Consider the following 20351-nt stretch of genomic DNA (forward strand, 5'->3'; position numbering starts at 1 on the left):
AAGAGGTGGGACTCTCTCCCTCTGTCATTGATAGGTAGGATTAACGTGGTAAAGATTAATGTCTTGCCAAAATGTATTTTTCGAATGTCCAGGGGGCTGAGCGAGTGCAGGCCAGAGAAGGCAGGCAGAGGGGTCCGGGAGAAAGTGCGGGCTGGAGCCGGTGGCTTGATTCAGGCCGGGAGAGCTGTGGCAGAGAGAACAGGAATTAGGATGAGGCAAAATGCAAACGGAGCTGCAAACAGGTAGGTGAACTAGACTGACAGTGAGAAACTGAGTCTACAATCTGGCAGTGTCTGGAAGGTCGGGCCGGGTATATGAAGAGCGGTTGATAAGTGATTGATGGCAGCTGTGAATGCTGGTACCTGACTCCTACACACCTGACTCCAACCCTGCAATCAGACCAGACAAGGGAAAGGGGAGAACAACACAACAAAGGGCTTGAGGCTCAGGCAGGATCGTTACATTAATCACATCTTCATTGCCCATTAATACTTCTACTTTCACAAAGAATCCGATTGTGCAATATACTCTGCGCCATTTTAAGTTTTCCTCTGCATCCACTCTGATGCCCATAGTGAACAATCACCTATTCCCCCCATCTGTTGGGAATATCTCCTACATGTTATGGCAAAATCGAGGCATTAAAGTTTTCAGAGACGGCACTTTTGCTACTTTTTCAGACCTGTCCAAAATTTTTAATTTACCTACATCCCATTTATTTATGTACTTTCAAATCAGGCATTGTGCCTCTTCTCTTTTTTCATGTTATCCCTCCCTCTCTATTAACCAACCATGGGAAGACCTTCTGACCTTAAAACCTCAGCAGAAATTACTAATATCTAAGATTTATGACAAACTCATGGCTCTGGAAAACAATTCCGCTGTTAAAAGCAAAAATGCTTGGGAGCGTGAGCTTGGGGTAGATTTGACAGATCAACGGTGGGATAAGGCTGTGCATACTATACGCTCATCTTCTCCTTGTGTCAGGCTGCAGCTTATACAGTTTAAAGTGTTACATAGAGTCCATTTTAGTAAATCCAGACTATCTCAAATGTATCCAAATGTTGTGGACCAATGTGACAGATGCCACGCCTCCTCTTGCAATTTGAGTCACATGTTTTTTTACTGTCCCAGACTGCATAGATTCTGGACTGACTTTTTTGTGGTCATGACGAGGGTTCTGGGGGCCCATATTGCGACGGACCCCTTCATTGCGATATTTGGGACCCCATCTGAGCGGCACAATTTTAGCTCTTTGCAGTCGGAGGTGCTGGCCTTCACCTCACTTCTGGCACAACGCTGTATTCTCCTTATGTGGAAATCTCCTACACCCCCAACTATTTCAATCTGGCTTAAAGACGTTATGTCATTCCTCAAATAAGAAAAAATAAATTTAACAATCAAAGGCTATTGGGCGCTCCGGTGGTGTAGTGGATAAAGCGCGTACCATATTGGCTCCGGCCTTCGTTGCAGTGGTCGCGGGTTCGAATCCGACCCGTGGACCTTTACTGCAGGTCATCCCCCCTCTCTCTCTGTCTCCCCATTTCAACTCTATACTATCTAATAAAGCTTGAAAATGCCAAAAAATAATCTTTATAAAAATCAAAAAAAATCAAAGGCTATCTCACCAAATTTGAAAATAAATGGAACTCTTTTATAAATTATTTTAATTCTTTATCGACCCTGGCCTAGAACTAACTCCCACACCCTTTTATTTTTATTTTTTATTTATTTTTTCTCTTTCTCTTTGCATTCTTTCATTTGTCTATTTGGTTTTGATCTGTGATGATTGATGATGTACTTGTTTAGTGCTGATGACTGTATGTGGAGCAGGTCCATGTTGTTTGTTTGTTTGTTTTGTTTTGTCTCTAGTTCTATGTTTGTGTTCTATAAAAAGTAAAATTCCAAAAATTAAGTAATACAAAATAAATAATAATGTTTGCATTGGGCAGTGATATTTTTGTATAATATCAAAAACTAATATACAGAATCCTTGTCAATTCTCAACCTTGTCTTTAAAAAAAATCCATGGCTAAACTATGCCAGAAAAGGCCAAGATAATAGCGATCCAGATCCAGACGTGACAGTAGAAGGGAGAAGACTTTTAAGTGTTAAGTATCAAATCTTTCGTGGCATGGAATTTGTTAAACAAAATATAAACTCTTCCACCATAAAATCCACAAGAGGGGATTGTAAAATACCATATAGAAAAAGTTATTTTCCTTCTCAAAATCTATAAAACACTGGTTAGTGACAAATCAAATATGCGGCCATAATAATCTGGGAAGGTGTGTTTGTCTTTTCTAGTTGTGTTTTTGTCTGCATTAAAGCTCCTAGTCTATGTGTATGCTCCTTGTCTGTGTTCATGTGCTTTTGTCTGTGTTTAAATGCTTATGTGTTTTAACGTGCTATATGTTCATGCACTTTTATTTGTGTCTGTATGCTACTAGTTTCATGTTTTTCACACATCATCATCAACCTGTTGTGGGCCGAAATAATGGTTGTGTCATTTACTTGTCTGTGCTTGTGTCTTTTTGTTTTGGCATTTGTGTTGTATTTTTGTAGTTTTTGAATGTTTTCTTTCAAGCTATCAATCTGCCAGGGACTAAAGGTGAAAATAAGCCTGCATGGCTAAATCTGGCACATTTACATGTTGAACTTTGGTGCTCATGTTTATTAATATGCGCTGTCCCTTCTAAATAAAGAAAAAAAATAGGAAAAGTAAGACCTTTTACTTTTCCTTATATTTAATATTTAACTGTTTGTGTGTCTTTAACTGTAGGCAAGGACCAATGATCCTGGTGTTTCAGGTGAAAGACAGGCATCAGCAACCATGGAAGCTACGCCATATGCCACCCAAAACAACAACTACATCCATATAGGTGAGGACCATCCTGAAATAGCATCAGATGGTAAACAGGAAAGTATTGGAAAGTATGGTTCACACATTCAATTCATCCCAAATTGATCAACATAACTCCATCCAACATGGCTCATCACCATCAAATACCAGATTGATTTTAAAATGTTACTCATCTTCAAAACCCTGAAAATATTGTCCCTCTATGGCCTCCACTGCCACACCCTGTTCTGCTAATGCCAACCTTCTCCAATCCATCAGTACTAAGCTCTGCACCTCGGGAGACAGAGCCTTAGCTGCAGCCGCCCGCCTCCCTCTCCCAGACACATCCTCAATGCCAAAACCCTTCCATCCTTCAAGAAAGCACCTTTCCACTCTTGCTTTAACCTTCAAAAAATATTTTGTTTTGTTTTGTTGATTTAGCTGCTATTGTCAAAGTGTCCTTGATTATCTGGAACATTGCTAGATAAATCTGATGTATTTATTATTATGTCATTATGCAATAGATCGGACAGTGTAGCACTCATTGCAGAATGTCATATTTGCAGGTGTGAATACAGTTCAGCTGGAATTGGGAAACAACCTTCAAATGCACCTCTACGTACAAGGGCAGGGAAGTGACATCACATACCTGGTGAGAAATATTTTTCTGTTGGGCATGTAAATGAACAACCTATTTTGGTGTGTCCCGTGATCTGTGTGGTGTAAGTACTGATAAGTAAATCTGTGTCCCCAGATCTTGAGCAGAGGTCAGCTGTTGGATAAAGGCCGCCATAAGAGAAGAGGTGAAGTACTGATTTCCAAGACAGTTCCCATTACCAAAGACATGCTGCCATCATTCCGCATCATAGCCTACTACCATACAAATGATAATGAAGTTGTATCAGACTCTGTTTGGGTGGATCTAGAGGACTCTTGCATGGGCTCGGTGAGACACACAACAGTCTAAGTGGGCACACAACACACCCACAGACAAACTGATGAGATTAATTGTATATTTCTAGGATGTTTTTTGAATTTTTCTATCTATGCAACGTTGTCAACAAATTAAAAGTTGCATATCTTATTATTCATTGCTCTTCCTTCCTATTTTAGTTGAAGTTGGAATCAACCAGTACCGATGGATCCTATAGACCTGGCCAACGTTTCGGTCTGAGGGTAACTGGAGACCCAGGGGCCACAGTGGGACTGGTGGCAGTTGATAAAGGCGTCTATGTACTAAACAACAAGCACCGCCTCACACAGAAGAAGGCAATTTCTTTATTTCATATTTGTTTCTCGAAAATTATGAGAGGGGTATCATTTAAAAGGCTACTTGTAAAAGTTACACATGTTAACTTTTAGGTTTGTTAACCTGGCTTCAATTAATATCAGGTATACATTTCTTCTGCAGCAAGTACATACCCTGTGTTACAATACTCATAATGCAATGCTATTTTACCTGCCTTAATAATTAAAATAAAAAAATAAGATTTAGGATGCCCCAAAATGCAGTAGGGGAGAGTGGCCTAAGTTGTTCAACTTTTCACTCAAAGTGACTCTAAAGTAAGGGCTTGACAGTAAAGTCTCCAACTCAAATATGTACATATATTTCAGGTAGTCTACTTGCCAGCCCACAGGGCCCCATTGTGAACCCAGACATGTAGAGTACCCCAAAGTTTTATGTTAGAAATGTAAAGTATGGGTCCCCAGTAGGTAGAAACTGCCGGATGCTAACTTGCATATGTTGGGCAATTAGCATAGCATAGCATAATTAGCATTAATTAGTATAATTACCATATTGACAATATTTCAGCAACTGCTTTGCCGATTTGGACAATATTGGAGTGGTTTTGGGGGTTATTGAGGATGATAAATCCATTTCTGACATTTTCAAAATTCAACATGGCCGTTAAAACCGGAAGTGGCCATATTTCCACTCAAGGTGGGACGATTTTGATGAATTTGGAGTCTATTTTCCGGGTTATTTATATGCTTAATACATTAGCTATCACAACAACCTTTGTGCTAATATGATACAGGAAAACCTAGTTAATTCCTATCCAGATCCATAGTTAGCTAGCTAGCTAGCTAGCTAGTTAGCACATTAGCTAGCATGCTAAGTTAAAGCAGAAGTAAGCAATTTGATTATTTTTAGCTTTCTGGGGCGACCGTGGCTCAGGTGGTTAAGCGGGTTGGCCAATGATCCAAGGGTTGGCGGTTCAATCCCCGCTCTGCCACCTGTGTCATGGTTGTTGTGTCCTTCGGCAAGACACTTCACCCTCCTTGCCTGGTTTGAATGTGTATGACTGCTGTATGCCACGCCTCCGTCAGTCTGCCCCAGGGTAGCTGTGGCTACTATGGTAGTTTACCACCACCAGTATGACTGTGTGTGAATGAATGGAACCTGGAACCCTGTAAAGTGTCTTTGAGTGCCTTGAAAAGCGCTATATAAATCCAATCCATTATTTCTTCCTGTCATGTCGTCCCTACAAACATTTTACTGTCGCGGAACTCTCACGTCACATCAGGTGTTGGGGGCAGGATTATTCCGACCAACCAGATCTACTACAACTTAGTGACCGCCATATTTAAAAACAAAGCTACTTTTGATGAATTTGGAGTTGATTTTACAGATCCATAGTTAACTAGCTAGCGAGCTAGTTAGCTCTTTAGCTAGCGTGCTAAGTTATCATGTTGTTTAAGAACTTGTAATGAAATTACAGCAACAACTGAAATGACAATGGACATTAGCTAGCTAGCTTACTAGCAAGCAACTAAAGCAGCAGTTTCAGGTGATTCACCGACTTAACCCATTGATGACTATGGCAATCTAGGATGCATGTCCTTAATGCCTGAGGGTTTTCTGAAAAAATAGTACGAATTGTCAAGTCTACCAAAACCTTAATATCTAAGCCTGTGTAGCACATAGAAACATGAAATAAAATACATTTAAAAGTTAAGGTTCACAGGTTTTATTTAAACATGCTCCCTTAGCGCTTACAAACCAACAAATATTTCTAAAAATCGTCAAAAAGAGATGAATTAGAAAATTATTAAATATTGTTAATAAATAGATGCAATGTGTTTTGTGATTTTCGTCAGTAGTCTATAGTAGACCTTGATTCTGCGCACCAAACGCCACTAACTGTTCTGTCGCCGACATAGCCGGCGTATTTTTTTTATTATTTTGTTTTATTTTTTTATTTTTTATTTTTTTGATTGACGTGATTTTCGGCAAACCACACAACTTTTGGGTGGTCACGTGGTCTTAAAAAAATCAACAAAACCCACCTCTTGTGTATTTGAACCAATGACATTGCATTCTATGCTTGGAATGCCATGAAAATTAGATAAAGTAATAATGCTGGGCGACGCAGCATCAGGCAGGAGAGCCAATGTGGCATCGCGCAGCAGCCGTCATCAATGGGTTAAAGGTTCAGTAAGTGATATGATCCTTTTAGCTAACTTCCTGTCAGTGACTGCAGTTAACATTCCCCTCCCTCATCCCTACGTCACCACCACATGAACAGCCGTCTTCATCAGATATTGCAGCGATGGAGAGCAGCGAGTCATTGTTCACGGGCACAGAGACCCGCCTCTTTATAGCGTCTCCTGATTGGATAAAAACGAATAGCAGAGTCTCAGAGCTATACATCTGGAAATCGGACCATAACAAACAGCTCCTGCTCTTTCCTACAGTAATCACAATCAAAAAGGTACTATAGATGGGTTTTTTCCTTTCATTTAATATTGCGTAGTTTCCAATAACCAGTGTTTTTTTTTTAAATTCCCTCTCAAATCAAAGATGTCACTGGCCAATGAGCAGGTAAAAACATCTGGTCTTCCACTCGTTATTGGAAACTACGCAATCCCCGTCTACACGTATATAACAACCTTGGCGACCTGGCAAGTAGAGTTTTATTCTGCGTACTGCACGTAGGGAAGAGCAGGAGCTGTTTGTAAAGTTTTGGATGTATAGCTCTTAGACTCTGCTATGTGGAAAGCAAGCAGGGTCTCTGATGAGGCTAGGAAAAGGGGTGTGAGGGAACTGTGTTATGAACTGCGCACACAGTGATTGCTGCATGCATAAAGAGATTACAGCAACAACATGACAACATGGCAATTGCCATTAGCTAGAAAGCAACTATAGAAGCATAAGTATGTTATGCCTCTTTTCCCGGTGTGTGCAACTTCACAAATTTAAATCCACCTGCAACCTGATCTTTCAATTCAAACCCCATCTTGAGGTCTTCACACCCAATGGTCGCAGCATGACTCATGCCATGCGGTGCTGCTTCACTTTCAGTGCCATTATCTGCTTGTGAGTCGAAGTGGCCATCCCAATGTGTTGTGCGATGACCATTGGGTGTGAAGACCTCAAGATCAAAATGATCACTCTAACTGTGGATAGGGCCAATGCACCTCACCAGGCCAACTGCGTGCGGCTACTTATCCGGGTCATCAGAAGCAAAGTTGGCAGCTGACTTCTGGACACGTAGGACTTCTTCATAGGTTGTGTCAATGCAATGCTCATTTAGGTTCTGAATCAGTTCTGAGCTACCATGCTCATGTTGGAGTTTTACAGCAAGCCCCAGAGTTTTTCTGATTCCAGCTCCTACTGGTGTGCTGCTGGTTGCATTGAGCGAGTATAAGTGATGGTTTAGTAACTTCTCCTTCCTTGGACACAAGACTGGAGACACGTTTGAGGAGGGCTGGACTTCAGTGATCTGTTTATTCAGGAAACTTTTGAAGTTCTCTGAAGCCAATAATAGTCAGGCATCCTTCAACCATCAGCACAACTGCAGTGACACCATAGGAATCACACAAGGTGGATAGCAGCTGCTTTATGCAAAGGTTCCGATAATTTAAAACATGAACATCATGCCCTCTGCCTGTATTTTCCTTTTGGTGTGGATCTCTATCTCTCTCTGTCTCTCTCTCTCCGCTTTGTTTAACTTACTGTTATTTGTTGTTAGGGAAAAGGTTGGTAAATGGTGAAGGGGGAAGCAGGATGCATCGGTTACTTTTGTACTTGAAAGATCAGGTTGCAGGTGGATTTAAATGAGAAGTAAGGGATTTTTTTGTTAATGTACATGTTAAATCTCTCTATATTCATACAGCAATCACTTAAACAGTATGCACAGTCCATGACACAGGTCTCTGAGTCATTCAGCTTTGCAGTAATTGCAAATTACATTTTCAAGTATCCCGCTCATTTTTTTCCAATCAAGAGACAAAGTGCTATAAAGAGGGGACTGCTAACTGCAGTCACTGACAGGAAGTTAGCTAAAAGGACCATATCACTTACTGAACCTTTAAGTCTGTGAATCAACTGAAACTGGGGCTCTCTGCTGCTTTAGTGGCTTGCTAGTAAGCTAGCTAGCTAATGTCCATTGTCATGTCAGTTGTAACCTGGTTACAAGTTCTTAAACAAAATAACTTAGCACGCTAGCTAAAGAGCTAACTAGCTCGCTAGCTAGTTAACTAGGGATCTGGAGAGGAATTCAGTGGGGTTTCCTATATCCCATTAGCCAAAAGCTAATTGTGATTGCCAATGTATTAAGCATATATAAACTGAAAATCAACTCCAAATTCATCAAAATCGACGGTCTGGGATTATGCTTTGACTACGTCTTGTAGTAGCTTTTTGTTTCTAAATATGGCGGTCACTAAATTTTAGTTGATTTAGTTGGTCAGAATAATCCCGCCCCTGACACCTGATGTGACGTGAGAGTTCCGCGACAGTAAAATGTTTGTAGGGACGACATGACAGGAAGAAAGTTAAAATAATCAAATTGCTTACTCCTGCTTTAATTTAGCATGCTAGCTAATGTGCTAACTAGCTAGCTAGCTAGCTAACTATGGATCTGGATAGGAATTAACTAGGTTTTCCTGTATCATATTAGCACAAAGGTTGTTGTGATAGCCAATGTATTAAGCATATAAATAACCCGGAAAATAGACTCCAAATTCATCAAAATCGTCCCACCTTGAGTGGAAATATGGCCACTTCCGGTTTTAACGGCCATTTTGAATTTTGAAAATGTCAGAAATGGATTTATCATCCTCAATAACCCCCAAAACCACTCCAATATTGTCCAAATCGGCAAAGCAGTTGCTGAAATATTGTCAATATGGTAACTATGCTAATTAATGCTAATTATGCTATGCTATGCTAATTGCCCAACATATGCAAGTTAGCATCCGGCAGTTTCTACCTACTGGGGACCCATACTTTACATTTCTAACATAAAACTTTGGGGTACTCAACATGTCTGGGTTCACATTTTGGCAAGTAGACTAAGGGTGTTGTGCATCCCTGGCAATAAAAACTTTGGATCTGGAATAAACTGTTAAAGAAATATAGCTTTCGGAAAAAAAGTGGTCTTGTTGCACAACTTGCCCCCGGTGTGGTGTAAGTTGTGCGGTTGGAGATAATACCATGGGGTGAATTGTGCCATTGCTATATATCTCATAAACTGTAATGCAAGACAAATCCATTAGACAATCACTTATTTAAGGTGTATTTAAAGTAAATAGTTGACAAAGATTGAAGGACAATTTTCTTAAACAAGGCCTAGCAGATCTAATGGTTTTACCTGCAAAGCTCACAATGACAAAGTCACCATCATCATCTTTCTGGCCAGCTGAACTCTCATCAGTGGTGTCGTTAAGTAGAATTGAGATGTCACTCTCTTCTGGGCTACTGTAGACAATCACTTTCTTTTGGTCACCAGCGTATACAGCCATGCCACTGGCACAACTCTCAGAAATGTACTTTGCACTAGTTGCTCCGTGCTTGTGGAACCAACTGCCACCTGACAAATGTGATTCCCTCTACATTTCTGCCTTTAAATCAAGGCTCAAAACCCATATGTACACCCTGGTGTTTCCTCCCCATTAACTATCTTACCTCTGCACTACTATCTGTGTTTATGTGAATGTATGGGCTTTACGTCTTTTATTTTGGTTATTGTTATTTTACCTTCATTGTTTACCTACTGAATGCACTATGTACAGCACGTAGGACAGTGCAAACTGTCATAAATGTGCTTTTATAAATACATTTTACTTACTTACTTACTTACTTACTTACTTACTTACTTACTTACTTACTTATAACTCACCTAGGCCTTCTGGCACAAATCACCCCATCCCCAGAATGTTGGATAATAAGCATGATGCAGCAATTTAGGGCTGACATTGTGCTAACTATATAGACACAAAGTTTAGTATACTAAAGCACTAAAACATGTGTCAAATGTTTTCAAACTTGTCTATAAGTGTTCAGAAACAATAATCAAAAAACCTTGATCATGGAAATTTTACTTTGAAAGGCAAAACACAGTTTTTTGAGCTTAAATGTGCTTATATCGTATTCCTTGTGTCTCCCTTCTTTACAGGATGAGTTAAATGGATGGCTCTTCTTAAATACAGTCCCCTCCATAAGTATCGGAACAGTGAGGCCAATTCCTTTATTTTTGCTGTAGACTGGAAACATTTGGGTTTGACACCAAAAGATGAATATGAGACAATAGCTCAACATTTCAGCTGGTATTCACATCTGGATCTGATACACAACTGAGAAGATATCATATTTTGAAAAGGAACACCACATTTTTAGGCGAGCAGAAGTATTGGAACAGATAGACTTTAAACAAATTAAAGTGAATAAAACGTAATATTTTGTCGCAAATCCTTTGCTTGCAATAACCGCATCAAGCCTGTGACCCATTGACATCACCAAACTTTTGCGTTCTTCTTTTGTGATGCTTTTCCAGGCTTTCACCGCAGCCTCATTCAGTTGCTGTTAGTGTTAAGTCTCCTCTTTAGCAGGTAAAATGCATGCTCTTAAGTCTGGAGATTGACTTAGCCAGTCTAAAACCTTCCACTTCTTGTCCCTGATTAACTCCTTTGTTGTGTTTTGGGTCAATATCTTGCTGCATGATGGAGGATCTTCCAATCAGTTTGGTTGCATTTTTCCTTAAATTGTCAGACAAAATGTCTCTGTAAACTTCTGAGTTCATTTTGCTGTTGCCATCATGTGTTACATCATCGATGAAGAATAATGAGCCTGTCCCAGAAGAAGCCATGCAAGCCCAAGCCATGACATTGCCTCCACCATGTTTCACAGATGAGCCTGTATGTTTGGGATCATGAGTAGATCCTTTCTTCCTCCAAACTTTAGCCTTTCCATCACTTTGGTAAAGGTTCATTTTGACAACAACACAGTAACACATGATGGCAACAGCAAAATGAACTTAGAAGTCTACAGAAACATTCGGTCTACCAATTTAAAGAAAGATGCAACCAAACTGATTGGAAGATGCTCCATCATGCAGCAAGATAATGATCCAAAAAAATTGCAAAAACAACAAAGGAGTTCATCAGGGGCAAGAAATGGAAGGTTTTAGACAGGCCAAGTCAATCTCCAGACTTAAGCCAGAGCATGCATTTTACCTGCTAAAGAGGAGACCGAAGGGAGTAACCCCCGAAAACAAACAGCAACTGAATGAGGCTGCGGTGAAAGCCTGGAAAAGCATCACAAAAGAAGAATGCAAACGTTTTGTGATGTCAATGGGTCACAGGCTTGATGCGGTTATTGCAAGCAAAGTATTTGCGACAAAATATTACGGTTTATTCACTTTAATTTATTAAAAGTCTATCTGTTCCAATACTTTTGCTTGCCTAAAAATGTGGTGTTCCTTTTCAAAAAATTATATCTTCACAGTTGTGTATCAGATCCAGATGTGAATACCTGGAATTGAAAGCTGAAATGTTGATCTATTGTCTCATATTCATCTTTTGGTGTCAAACCCAAATGTTTCCAGTCTACAGCAAAAATAAAGGAATTGGCTACTTATGGAGGGGACTGTATGTGGTCACATTTCCAATTTCTTCCACGGTTTTCTAGAAACAAGGGGTGGCACAACTTCCAAAATGCACAACTTAGGCCACTCTCCCCTATGCCAAAAATAATCGGATGTCCAGGAGAAAAAGCTTGCTGGTTTGCATACTGCAATCATAGACTGCAACATGCGAGTGGATGTAGTAAGACATCAACTTACATGTTGCAGTATGCAAACCAGCATGCTTTTTGTTCTGGACATCCGGTTATTTTTTGCATAGTGCTTTTTTGCTCTTCTGACCCACAATCATCTGTGCAATGGAAATTCTGTCACATTATGTCGCATATGAAGGCTAAATAAGCAAAAGGGTTAAGTTAAAAGTGAAATGTTATAATGAAATAATGTACCACAATATCTACAAACTTTGTAAGGGCAGCTGCAGTTTTAAGAATAGTATAAAGATTTATTTTTAAAGTACAGTATGTGATTAAAAACACAGGGAAAGTGTGAGTAAATGTTTGTAAATGCCAAATCAGAACTGTCATGTGAGTCGGGCTTGTTTGTTTTTCTGTAAAACAATGACTTCCACCCTGCTCAGGTTTGGGACATTGTAGAGACTTACGACACAGGCTGCACTCCAGGTGGAGGGAAGGATGGTATGGGTGTGTTCTACGATGCTGGGCTGCTGTTTGAGTCAAACACAGCTTCTGGGACTCCCTACAGACTAGGTGAGACTACTTCAATCACCTGGCTCATTCTTTTCCCTCCTCCTAATAATCTTATTCCTTCAAAAATTCTTATGGTTTGGAGAAACAGTCAGGATGACAGGTTAAGGCCTGCCCAGACAAATGACTGTGCCCTTGAAAAGGTCCAGTCACTGGGCCCCCTTTACTCATACTGAACTTGTATCAATGTGCATGATGCGCTTATTCCTACATAAACACATACCTGTACACAGGGCCGGTTCTAGCCAGTTAGATTAGGGTGTGCTACTGGAAATAATAGTGGGCAGAGACACGGATGACATTTTTTGCCCTTGCAAGATCTCTGCACCTGCTTTTTGGCACATTTACTGTAATGTAAGCTTTTAGACACACCAATGCTGTAGGGGGGGTTTACCATGATAGCACTGCTACCAGAAACTTTCCTCATCAGTATAACAACCATCTGCCACCTTTGTTTAAAGGCTAAGTAATTTTCAAATTTTCTTAGAAAATTATTTATAAAATATGCAGAATAATTTGCAGAACACCCTCACAAAGACATACTAATACTGATATTAAGGAATTTTCCAGGGGTCTAAAGCCCTTGAAAGTTCCCTCTTTTTTTTCCTTTCTTTTCTGGTACCCTGATTTATGTCCAGGTCCTGGCATCACTGAGCTTGCTAGGTTAGCTTGCTCATCATCAATACATAGCTAACGCTTGTTTGGTTGACCTGCTGCATGCAACGGTTTTAAGGGGGGAAAAACGACCCATGATATTTTTAGTTTTTCAATATAAAATGTGATATAGTTTACCCAAGTAACAATGAATAAAATGTTTTCTTTTATTATAGAAAGTTATCTTGCGAATATAGCGTTCATAATTAAGGTTGGCTAAGTTAGGTCATCTGCAAAAAATGGGGCCCGCCCTGGTCAGGGCCGCCCATAAGGGGTAGAAAGTGGGAAAGCTTTCTAGGGCACAGCCACAGAACTAGCCTCTGAGGCGAGGTGAGGGACAGCGGCTAGCTGTCACTCAAGTGGCCACGCCCCTAATTATTCATAAAATTATCCTCCGATAAAATAAATACTAGCCTGCTAAAAAAAAATTCACCCCTCTCAGTGTTGTCATGGAGATATGACCTAAACATACAGCCTAGAATGTTTTTTTGGACCAGGCTGTAAATAGGTTTAATAAGACTGTGGAAACGGCCTGTTTAACAAGTGAGTCAAAGAAAAATTGCTCAGTCCTGGTACAACCCCCAGTGGCCACCGGAAGGTGCTACAATGTTTGTCACTTCCTTATTGGATGCTGGTAAAAATCGCTGAGGTTGGGGCTTGGTCCTAACACAAGGGTTTTACATTTTATTTAGAGCATACAAAATGTTTTAACTGTCCAGCAAATAACAATAATAGTATTTTCTCAGACCAAGACTGTTCATGTCTCCAACCTGCAAAATTACCTCTTTCTGAGTTTCAGATTATCATACCAATTATGCCATGCAAAACTCTAGGTGTAAGTCCAAACTTGATGACGTCTGAAAGATCTTGTCTGTGTTTCATTTCCAGAATTGAACTGTCCGGCCCCAAGCAGGAGGAAACGAGCAGCCCGTAACATAATGGATGTCACCACCAGTTTATGTAAGAACCACAGCTCCCAACATCCTGTTAACCACATAGTAGTGCATTTTCCCCTGCCTTTCTTTAATCTTTTTTTTCTATAGAGAATCTTTCAAAGGGATAGTTCAGTAGTTTTGAAGTGTGGTTGTACGAGGTGCTTAGGCATAGATAGTTTGCTACATAATGGAGATGATGATCAGTACAGTCACTTTGAGGAGTTTTGGGGAGATGTTGCTGTAGCAGAAGTCAGCCTTGTACTGTGGCAGACAGGGCCAAAAGAAAGCCCTTTTTCTCCACATACTGTATAACAATGCTCACCTCAAAAGAAAATATTTGTTTAATTGTACCTTAGCTGAGATTTTTTCCACAGCTTTAGATTGCCGCTAGCCTGGTTCTACCAGACCATTGTACTTCATTTCATTTGTACATAAGGTCTGGAACTGCTCAATTGACAAGCGTTCACTCACTTGGAGGCGGGTGTCTGATAAAGTTTAAAATGATTGGATCTGCCCAGTACCACTCTGGATCTGCCATAACCAATCGCATAGCATTTGGTCGTGACGTATGTCTTGCACCGGGACATACACGGTCAGCAAACTCTTGATATTAGACTATTCAATTTACCACAGTATCCTTATCCATTGTCTTCCTGTGACTACAACTGAAACTGCAGCTGATTGAACAGGTAGAAATCTGTTGGAGCAGGAAGGCATGATTATACCGCAGACCCAGACTGAATACTGAAGGGAAAATGAAATTTGAGCGGAAGTAGGTAGGTGGGTGGAGCCAGGCTAGTTTGCCGCCAGAGAGATCTTTATTTTTGTCTCATTTACCAAGCAGCTGCTCGACGATTATTCAAGAGACACAAGAAAATTAAAATAAACGTCTTTGAGGAGACGGTGAGGGGCCCGACTAAGAATGGTTCACAAAGACCTCATGGAAGAACACAATAGAGGAAGCGTGACCCTGCCCGGAGGAAGCCCGGGGCCCCTGTCTGGAGCCAGGCCCAGAAAGGGGGCCCGCCTGCGAGCGTCTGGTGGCCGGGTCTGCCACGGGGCCCGGCCGGGCACAGCCCGAAGAAGCTACGTGGCAACACACTCCTCTGCAACTGATGGGCCCACCACTCATCAGAGGAACCGCTGGGGTCGGGTGCGCTGCCTTAAGGGTGGCAGTGAAGGGCGGGGACCGCGACGGACCAGACCCAGGCGGCAGAGGCTGGCTTTGGGGACGTGGAACGTCACCTCGCTGTGGGGGAAGGAGCCAGAACTGGTGCGGGAGGTGGAGCGCTATAAATTAGATCTGGTGGGGCTTACCTCCACGCACAGTCGTGACTCTGGAACCCTACTTCTGGACAGGGTTTGGAGTCTACTCTTCTCTGGAGTTGCCCAAGGTGTGAGGCGCCGGGCCGGTGTGGGGATACTCACGAGCCCCCGGCTGGGCGCTACTACGTTAGAGTTTACCCCGGTGGACGAGAGGGTCGCCTCCCTACGCCTCCGGGTTGTGGGGGGGAAGACTCTGACTGTTGTCTGTGTGTACGCACAGAACAGCTGTTCGGAGTATTCGGCCTTCTTGGAGACCCTGAACGGAGTCCTGCGTGGGGCTTCGGTAGGGGACTCCATAGTTCCGCTGGGAGACTTTAACGCGCACGTGGGCAATGATGGAGACACCTGGAGAGGCGTGATTGGGAGGAACGGCCTCCCCGATCTGAACCCGAGTGGTCGTTTGTTGTTAGACTTCTGTGCTGGTCATGGTTTGTCTATAACAAACACTTTGTTCGAACATAAGGATGCTCATAAGTGTACATGGTACCAGAGCACCCTAGGCCGAAGGTCAATGATCGATTTCGTGATCGTATCAGCTGATCTGAGGCCGCATGTTTTAGGGTAATGTCCAGAAATGCTGAAAGCAATGGGGGTGGAGGGGCTGTCTTGGATGACACTGTAGTGGGAAATATTGCATATGACATATCTCTGAACTCATATATTGAAATGCTTACTTAACCATTGTTTTATATAGACTTATAAGTGTAATTGGATATACTGCATGTTTGTTTGTGACTGAAACTGAGATGTAGATTGCCCAAACCACCACTCGGACAGCCACGCCTATGTTTAACTTATTCACAATTACTCCTATTGTCCTATGCCCAAACTCCTCCCATGGTTAAGTAGGTACATTAGAACTGTCTGCCTCTCTACCTGTCTCCCCTTTCGAACCATTGTTAGACGCCTCCCCCCCTGGGGGGCAAATGTTCCTTAAATACATGGCGTTTTAAGGAAGAAGTCGTCACTCCTACAAGCATACTAACCTGTGTCTGTATTTGTGACCTCTCCGCGGAGATCCTTGCTTTATGATTGAATAAAACCTATTGCTACTATTAACGTATCACTGTTGCTTAATTTTCCTATTACAACACGCCTCTTCAACATTGCGTGGAAGTCGGGTACAGTGCCGAAGGAGTGGCAGACCGGGGTGGTGGTTCCTATTTTCAAAAAGGGGGACCAGAGACTGTGTGCCAACTACCGGGGTATCACACTTCTCAGCCTCCCCGGCAAAGTCTACTCCAAGGTGCTGGAAAGGAGGGTTCGGCCGATAATCGAACCTCAGATTGAAGAGGAACTATGCTGATTCCGTCCTAGCCGTGGAACAACGGACCAGCTCTTCACTGTCGCAAGGATCCTAGAGGGAGCTTGGGAGTTTGCTCATCCAGTCTACATGTGTTTTGTAGATCTGGAGAAGGCTTATGACTGCGCTGCCGTGGCACGGAGGTGGCAGTTATTTGCAGTTGATGTTTGACACAACGCTCAGTTTATTGCACTTGCATCAAAATATTTAATTTTGTTAAACTTTATTGTATCCGTTTTGTGCCGTTTTGTACACGTATATAACATTTTAAAATAGGGGCGGCCGCGGCCCGCCGGCCTAAAGGCTACAGACACTAGAAAAATAAAAAAACTATTTTCCTCATCCACCAATCGAGTTCATTTGAAACGAGGAGTACTCGATTACTAACGCCCATCCCTAGTAGCTAAAGAACATATAGGGGAGAACGGGGTAATTTGTCACATGGGTTGGATGTCACATTCGTTATATCTCGCCACCAGAGCGCGCTAGCTCTGAAATGTTGATATAAAAAAGGTCCAGAATTGGGATCAGAGGTCACATACATAGACTTCCTTGGAGGAAGACAGCTGCATTTCAGGTGAGAGGATGTTTTGTGTTTCTCATGTCAAATTCAAAATATTTTGCTTCTCAGTATTTTTCTTCTAGGCTTTTACACAATGGGTTTATAACAAAACACTTGTTACCCTCAGAAAGTGTGAAGGGTAAACTATAGTTTAGATTGTGGTTAGCAAGCTAATTAGTTGTCAGATGGTTGTTGGCCTTGATGCTAGCAAGAAATTCAAGTTGGGGTTGGTCGTCAAATTTTTTGGGGGGTTGGTTGTCACATGTTATCTCAAGGCTGCAGCCAGAAAAGGAACCCAATAACGAAAGAAATTGTCAAGCTGTATCCTCACTGACACCCCAGAGAAGGAAAGAATAGAGCAGGAAAAGGCAGCTAGCAAGCAAAAGAAAAAAGGGCAACAAAATCAAAACAACCCAGTGCATCCCAAACTAGACCAGCTGCCAAGGCTACAGAACATTATGTAGGCCTATTTGTCAACTTGACAATGCAATTAAACATTCAAATTTGGTTCTGCCTCCTTGCCTTCTTTTTAAGATTTTTCCCATTAAGATAACATTGTGACAAACAACCCCATAGTGTGTGACAACCGACCCCTTGATGGGGTTGGTTGTCACAATGTGTCAGAGTGTCTTTGATGGTAAATTACTTCTTCATTACAATAAGTTGGAAAAAAAGAGAGACACACATTTCTAGCCAACACCTTAAGCTTCAATTTAATGTAGGAATGGCTATTGACAGATGTTTTGGTGATGAGCAATTCTCACTAGAGTAAAAAGTGTGCCTACTTACCCCGTTCTCCCCTACTGTGCTGTGTAATAACAGGGTCGAAAAATGGGGAAAATGTTGCGCCTTATAGTCCGAAAAGTACGGTAGTTAGATAACAATTTCTACCTCCCATTGAAAAAATCTTAACCTTTCTAATCCAACTTTAGGTGAGGAGGATTACTACGTTGACAGTAATTATATTTTTTCTCACACCACGTTCCCTGAAAGCTGGTTGTGGACAGATTTCAAACTTAATTCTTGTCCTACGAACACACCTAACTGGTGAGTCAACAGAAACTATACTGGCAAATAATTGATGCCTTCATAAATGAAAATACTAAAATGTAAAGTTTCCCCTTACTTTTTAATGTGGAAACATTTTCTTGGTTTCAGTTACACCACGCTAATAATTGATGCCTTCATTAATGACATTACTAAGATTTACCCTGTACTTTTTACACACTTTTCTTCATTCCAGTGACACCACATCATTTGTGAAAAAATTTATCTTGCAAGATTCAATCACGACCTGGCAGTTCACAGGCATCAGTCTGTCAAGAACTCACGGTGAGGATTCAGTGACTACCTTAAACATCTTCCATTCATTACACATTTTTATTTCTTTGTTTTATCCCTGGTACTTTATTATCCCTCTCAACTTTAAGGAATCTGCGTCAGCAAACCATTAGAGGTAATTGTCCAGAAGCCATTCTTCATTGATCTCCGGCTGCCCTACTCAGCTGTCCGTGGAGAGCAGATAGAAGTTAAAGCGATCCTCCACAACTACATTGATGATCCAGCCACTGTAAGTCTGTGTTGGGCTTGGGACACACATCCTGCGTCTAAAGTTCATCTGACTTTTTCTTTGGCAACCGTGTTAACACACTACAGCGGCCACAAGTTCAACCTCCGACGCCTGTTGGAGGCGCGTCTGCAACGACGCACCACTTCACCTCAGGTGGCTCACCTGTTTTTTGGGAGAGACGTGCGTCTCTCTTGGGTCTCTCTGCTTTAACTGATAGAGAAATTCTCTGGAAAACTTCCAACAAGCGAAAATGGGGAGAAAAACTAAAAAGAAAAAAAAAGGCAATGAGGCACACAGATTACTGTCAAAACTTAATATTAATCTTATGCATCATAAAATGACATGAAACAACTTCATATTAATGGAAATTATCTATGAAAACTCTGCTAGAAGCAGCTGAGACGGTGCTTGTGTGGACAAAAACAGCGAGAGAGACACAGCAGTAACAGATGCAGACGCGCTCCAGAGGTAGACGCAGGATGTGTGTCCCAGGCCCTACGCTGCTCTGGTGTTTCAGGCCAGAGACAGTGTGACCATGATATTTTTCTCATCTGTTCATATACAAAAGGCTAAAACAACAATACATATCAGATTGACATAAAACTTGTGGTGATACAGGCAATTAATTTAATTATTCCTCAAATCTTTGATTAATGTAATAGAAGCTGTAATGGTCATCCCGAAACAAACAATGTAAAGCTTTTTAATTTCTTCAAAATATGGATGTATCATTGTTAGGTTAACTACAATAAAACTAAGGATTACATTATCCACTGTTCGGGGGTCTTTATCTGGATCTTAATAAACCACACATACCTTAGTATGGTTCTCTGTCTTTTCTTGTCTGTTTTTTAAGGTGCGTGTAGAACTGATTGAGGAGGAGAATGTGTGCAGTGAAGCTTATAAACGTGGAAAGTATCGACAGGAAGTCCATGTTGGGGCCCAGACTACGCGATCTGTACCCTTTATTATTATTCCCATGAAGGAGGGGGAATACAACATTGAGGTCAAAGCTGCTGTTAGAGAGTCTTATCTCCATGATGGAGTACGGAAGACGCTGTGGGTGGTGGTAAGAGAAACACACTCCATGTGTTAGAGCTTTTTCATATCAGAACTGTTTGTTTATTGCTGTACAATGTTTAAGCTGCAATACTGTTTTTTTACTTTGTTCAATCTTTACGTTTGATCTCAGGCTTTCAAAGCTATGGTGGGAATGTATGTGTGTGTCCATGATTTGACCATGCTGTGGTAAATGTTAGGTTAAGAATAAAGAATTATTCTCTGGGTAAAAAATAAGTACTCAGATAAAGGTATTTGAGGTGGTTACAGCAATAACCATGTAGTTAAGTTCAGGGAATGGTTGTGATCATGATTTAAATAAAATAACATTGAATGTCAGTTGGGAACAGAAAATAAATCAGTGATGACATCTTGTGTGGCCTAAATTTGACACAAAAGTCATTTTCAAAATAAGCTGTAAATAACAAAGAAACACCAATCAAGAAAAAAAAACTTCAAATAAGAAGAAAGCCATATTGTATTCTGTTGCATAATGAGCAAATAAGATTATTCACAAATAACTGTG

At 41.2% G+C, this 20351-nt stretch overlaps 2 protein-coding genes across 2 annotated transcripts in view; both read left to right on the forward strand.

Annotated features, from left to right (window-relative positions):
• The window catches only part of LOC307251539 (complement C3-like), a gene marked incomplete at both ends in the record, with an annotated part of 113295 nt that overhangs the window by 34028 nt on the left and 58916 nt on the right, over window positions 1-20351 (forward strand). The window lies entirely within an intron of this gene.
• The window catches only part of LOC307252212 (complement C3-like), a gene marked incomplete at both ends in the record, with an annotated part of 38320 nt that continues 20802 nt past the window's right edge, over window positions 2834-20351 (forward strand). Inside the window, 11 exons of the mRNA XM_080029834.1 lie at window positions 2834-2882; window positions 3409-3494; window positions 3597-3788; window positions 3956-4111; window positions 12290-12419; window positions 13959-14030; window positions 14941-15759; window positions 18129-18243; window positions 18440-18528; window positions 18627-18766; window positions 19623-19835. Of these exons, the coding sequence (XP_079885960.1) occupies window positions 2834-2882; window positions 3409-3494; window positions 3597-3788; window positions 3956-4111; window positions 12290-12419; window positions 13959-14030; window positions 14941-15759; window positions 18129-18243; window positions 18440-18528; window positions 18627-18766; window positions 19623-19835 (2061 nt within the window). The remainder of the gene's footprint in view (window positions 2883-3408; window positions 3495-3596; window positions 3789-3955; window positions 4112-12289; window positions 12420-13958; window positions 14031-14940; window positions 15760-18128; window positions 18244-18439; window positions 18529-18626; window positions 18767-19622; window positions 19836-20351) is intronic.

The sequence above is a fragment of the Ammodytes marinus genome, assembly GCF_949987685.1.
Source record: "Ammodytes marinus genome assembly, chromosome: 6".
NCBI lineage: Eukaryota > Metazoa > Chordata > Actinopteri > Uranoscopiformes > Ammodytidae > Ammodytes > Ammodytes marinus.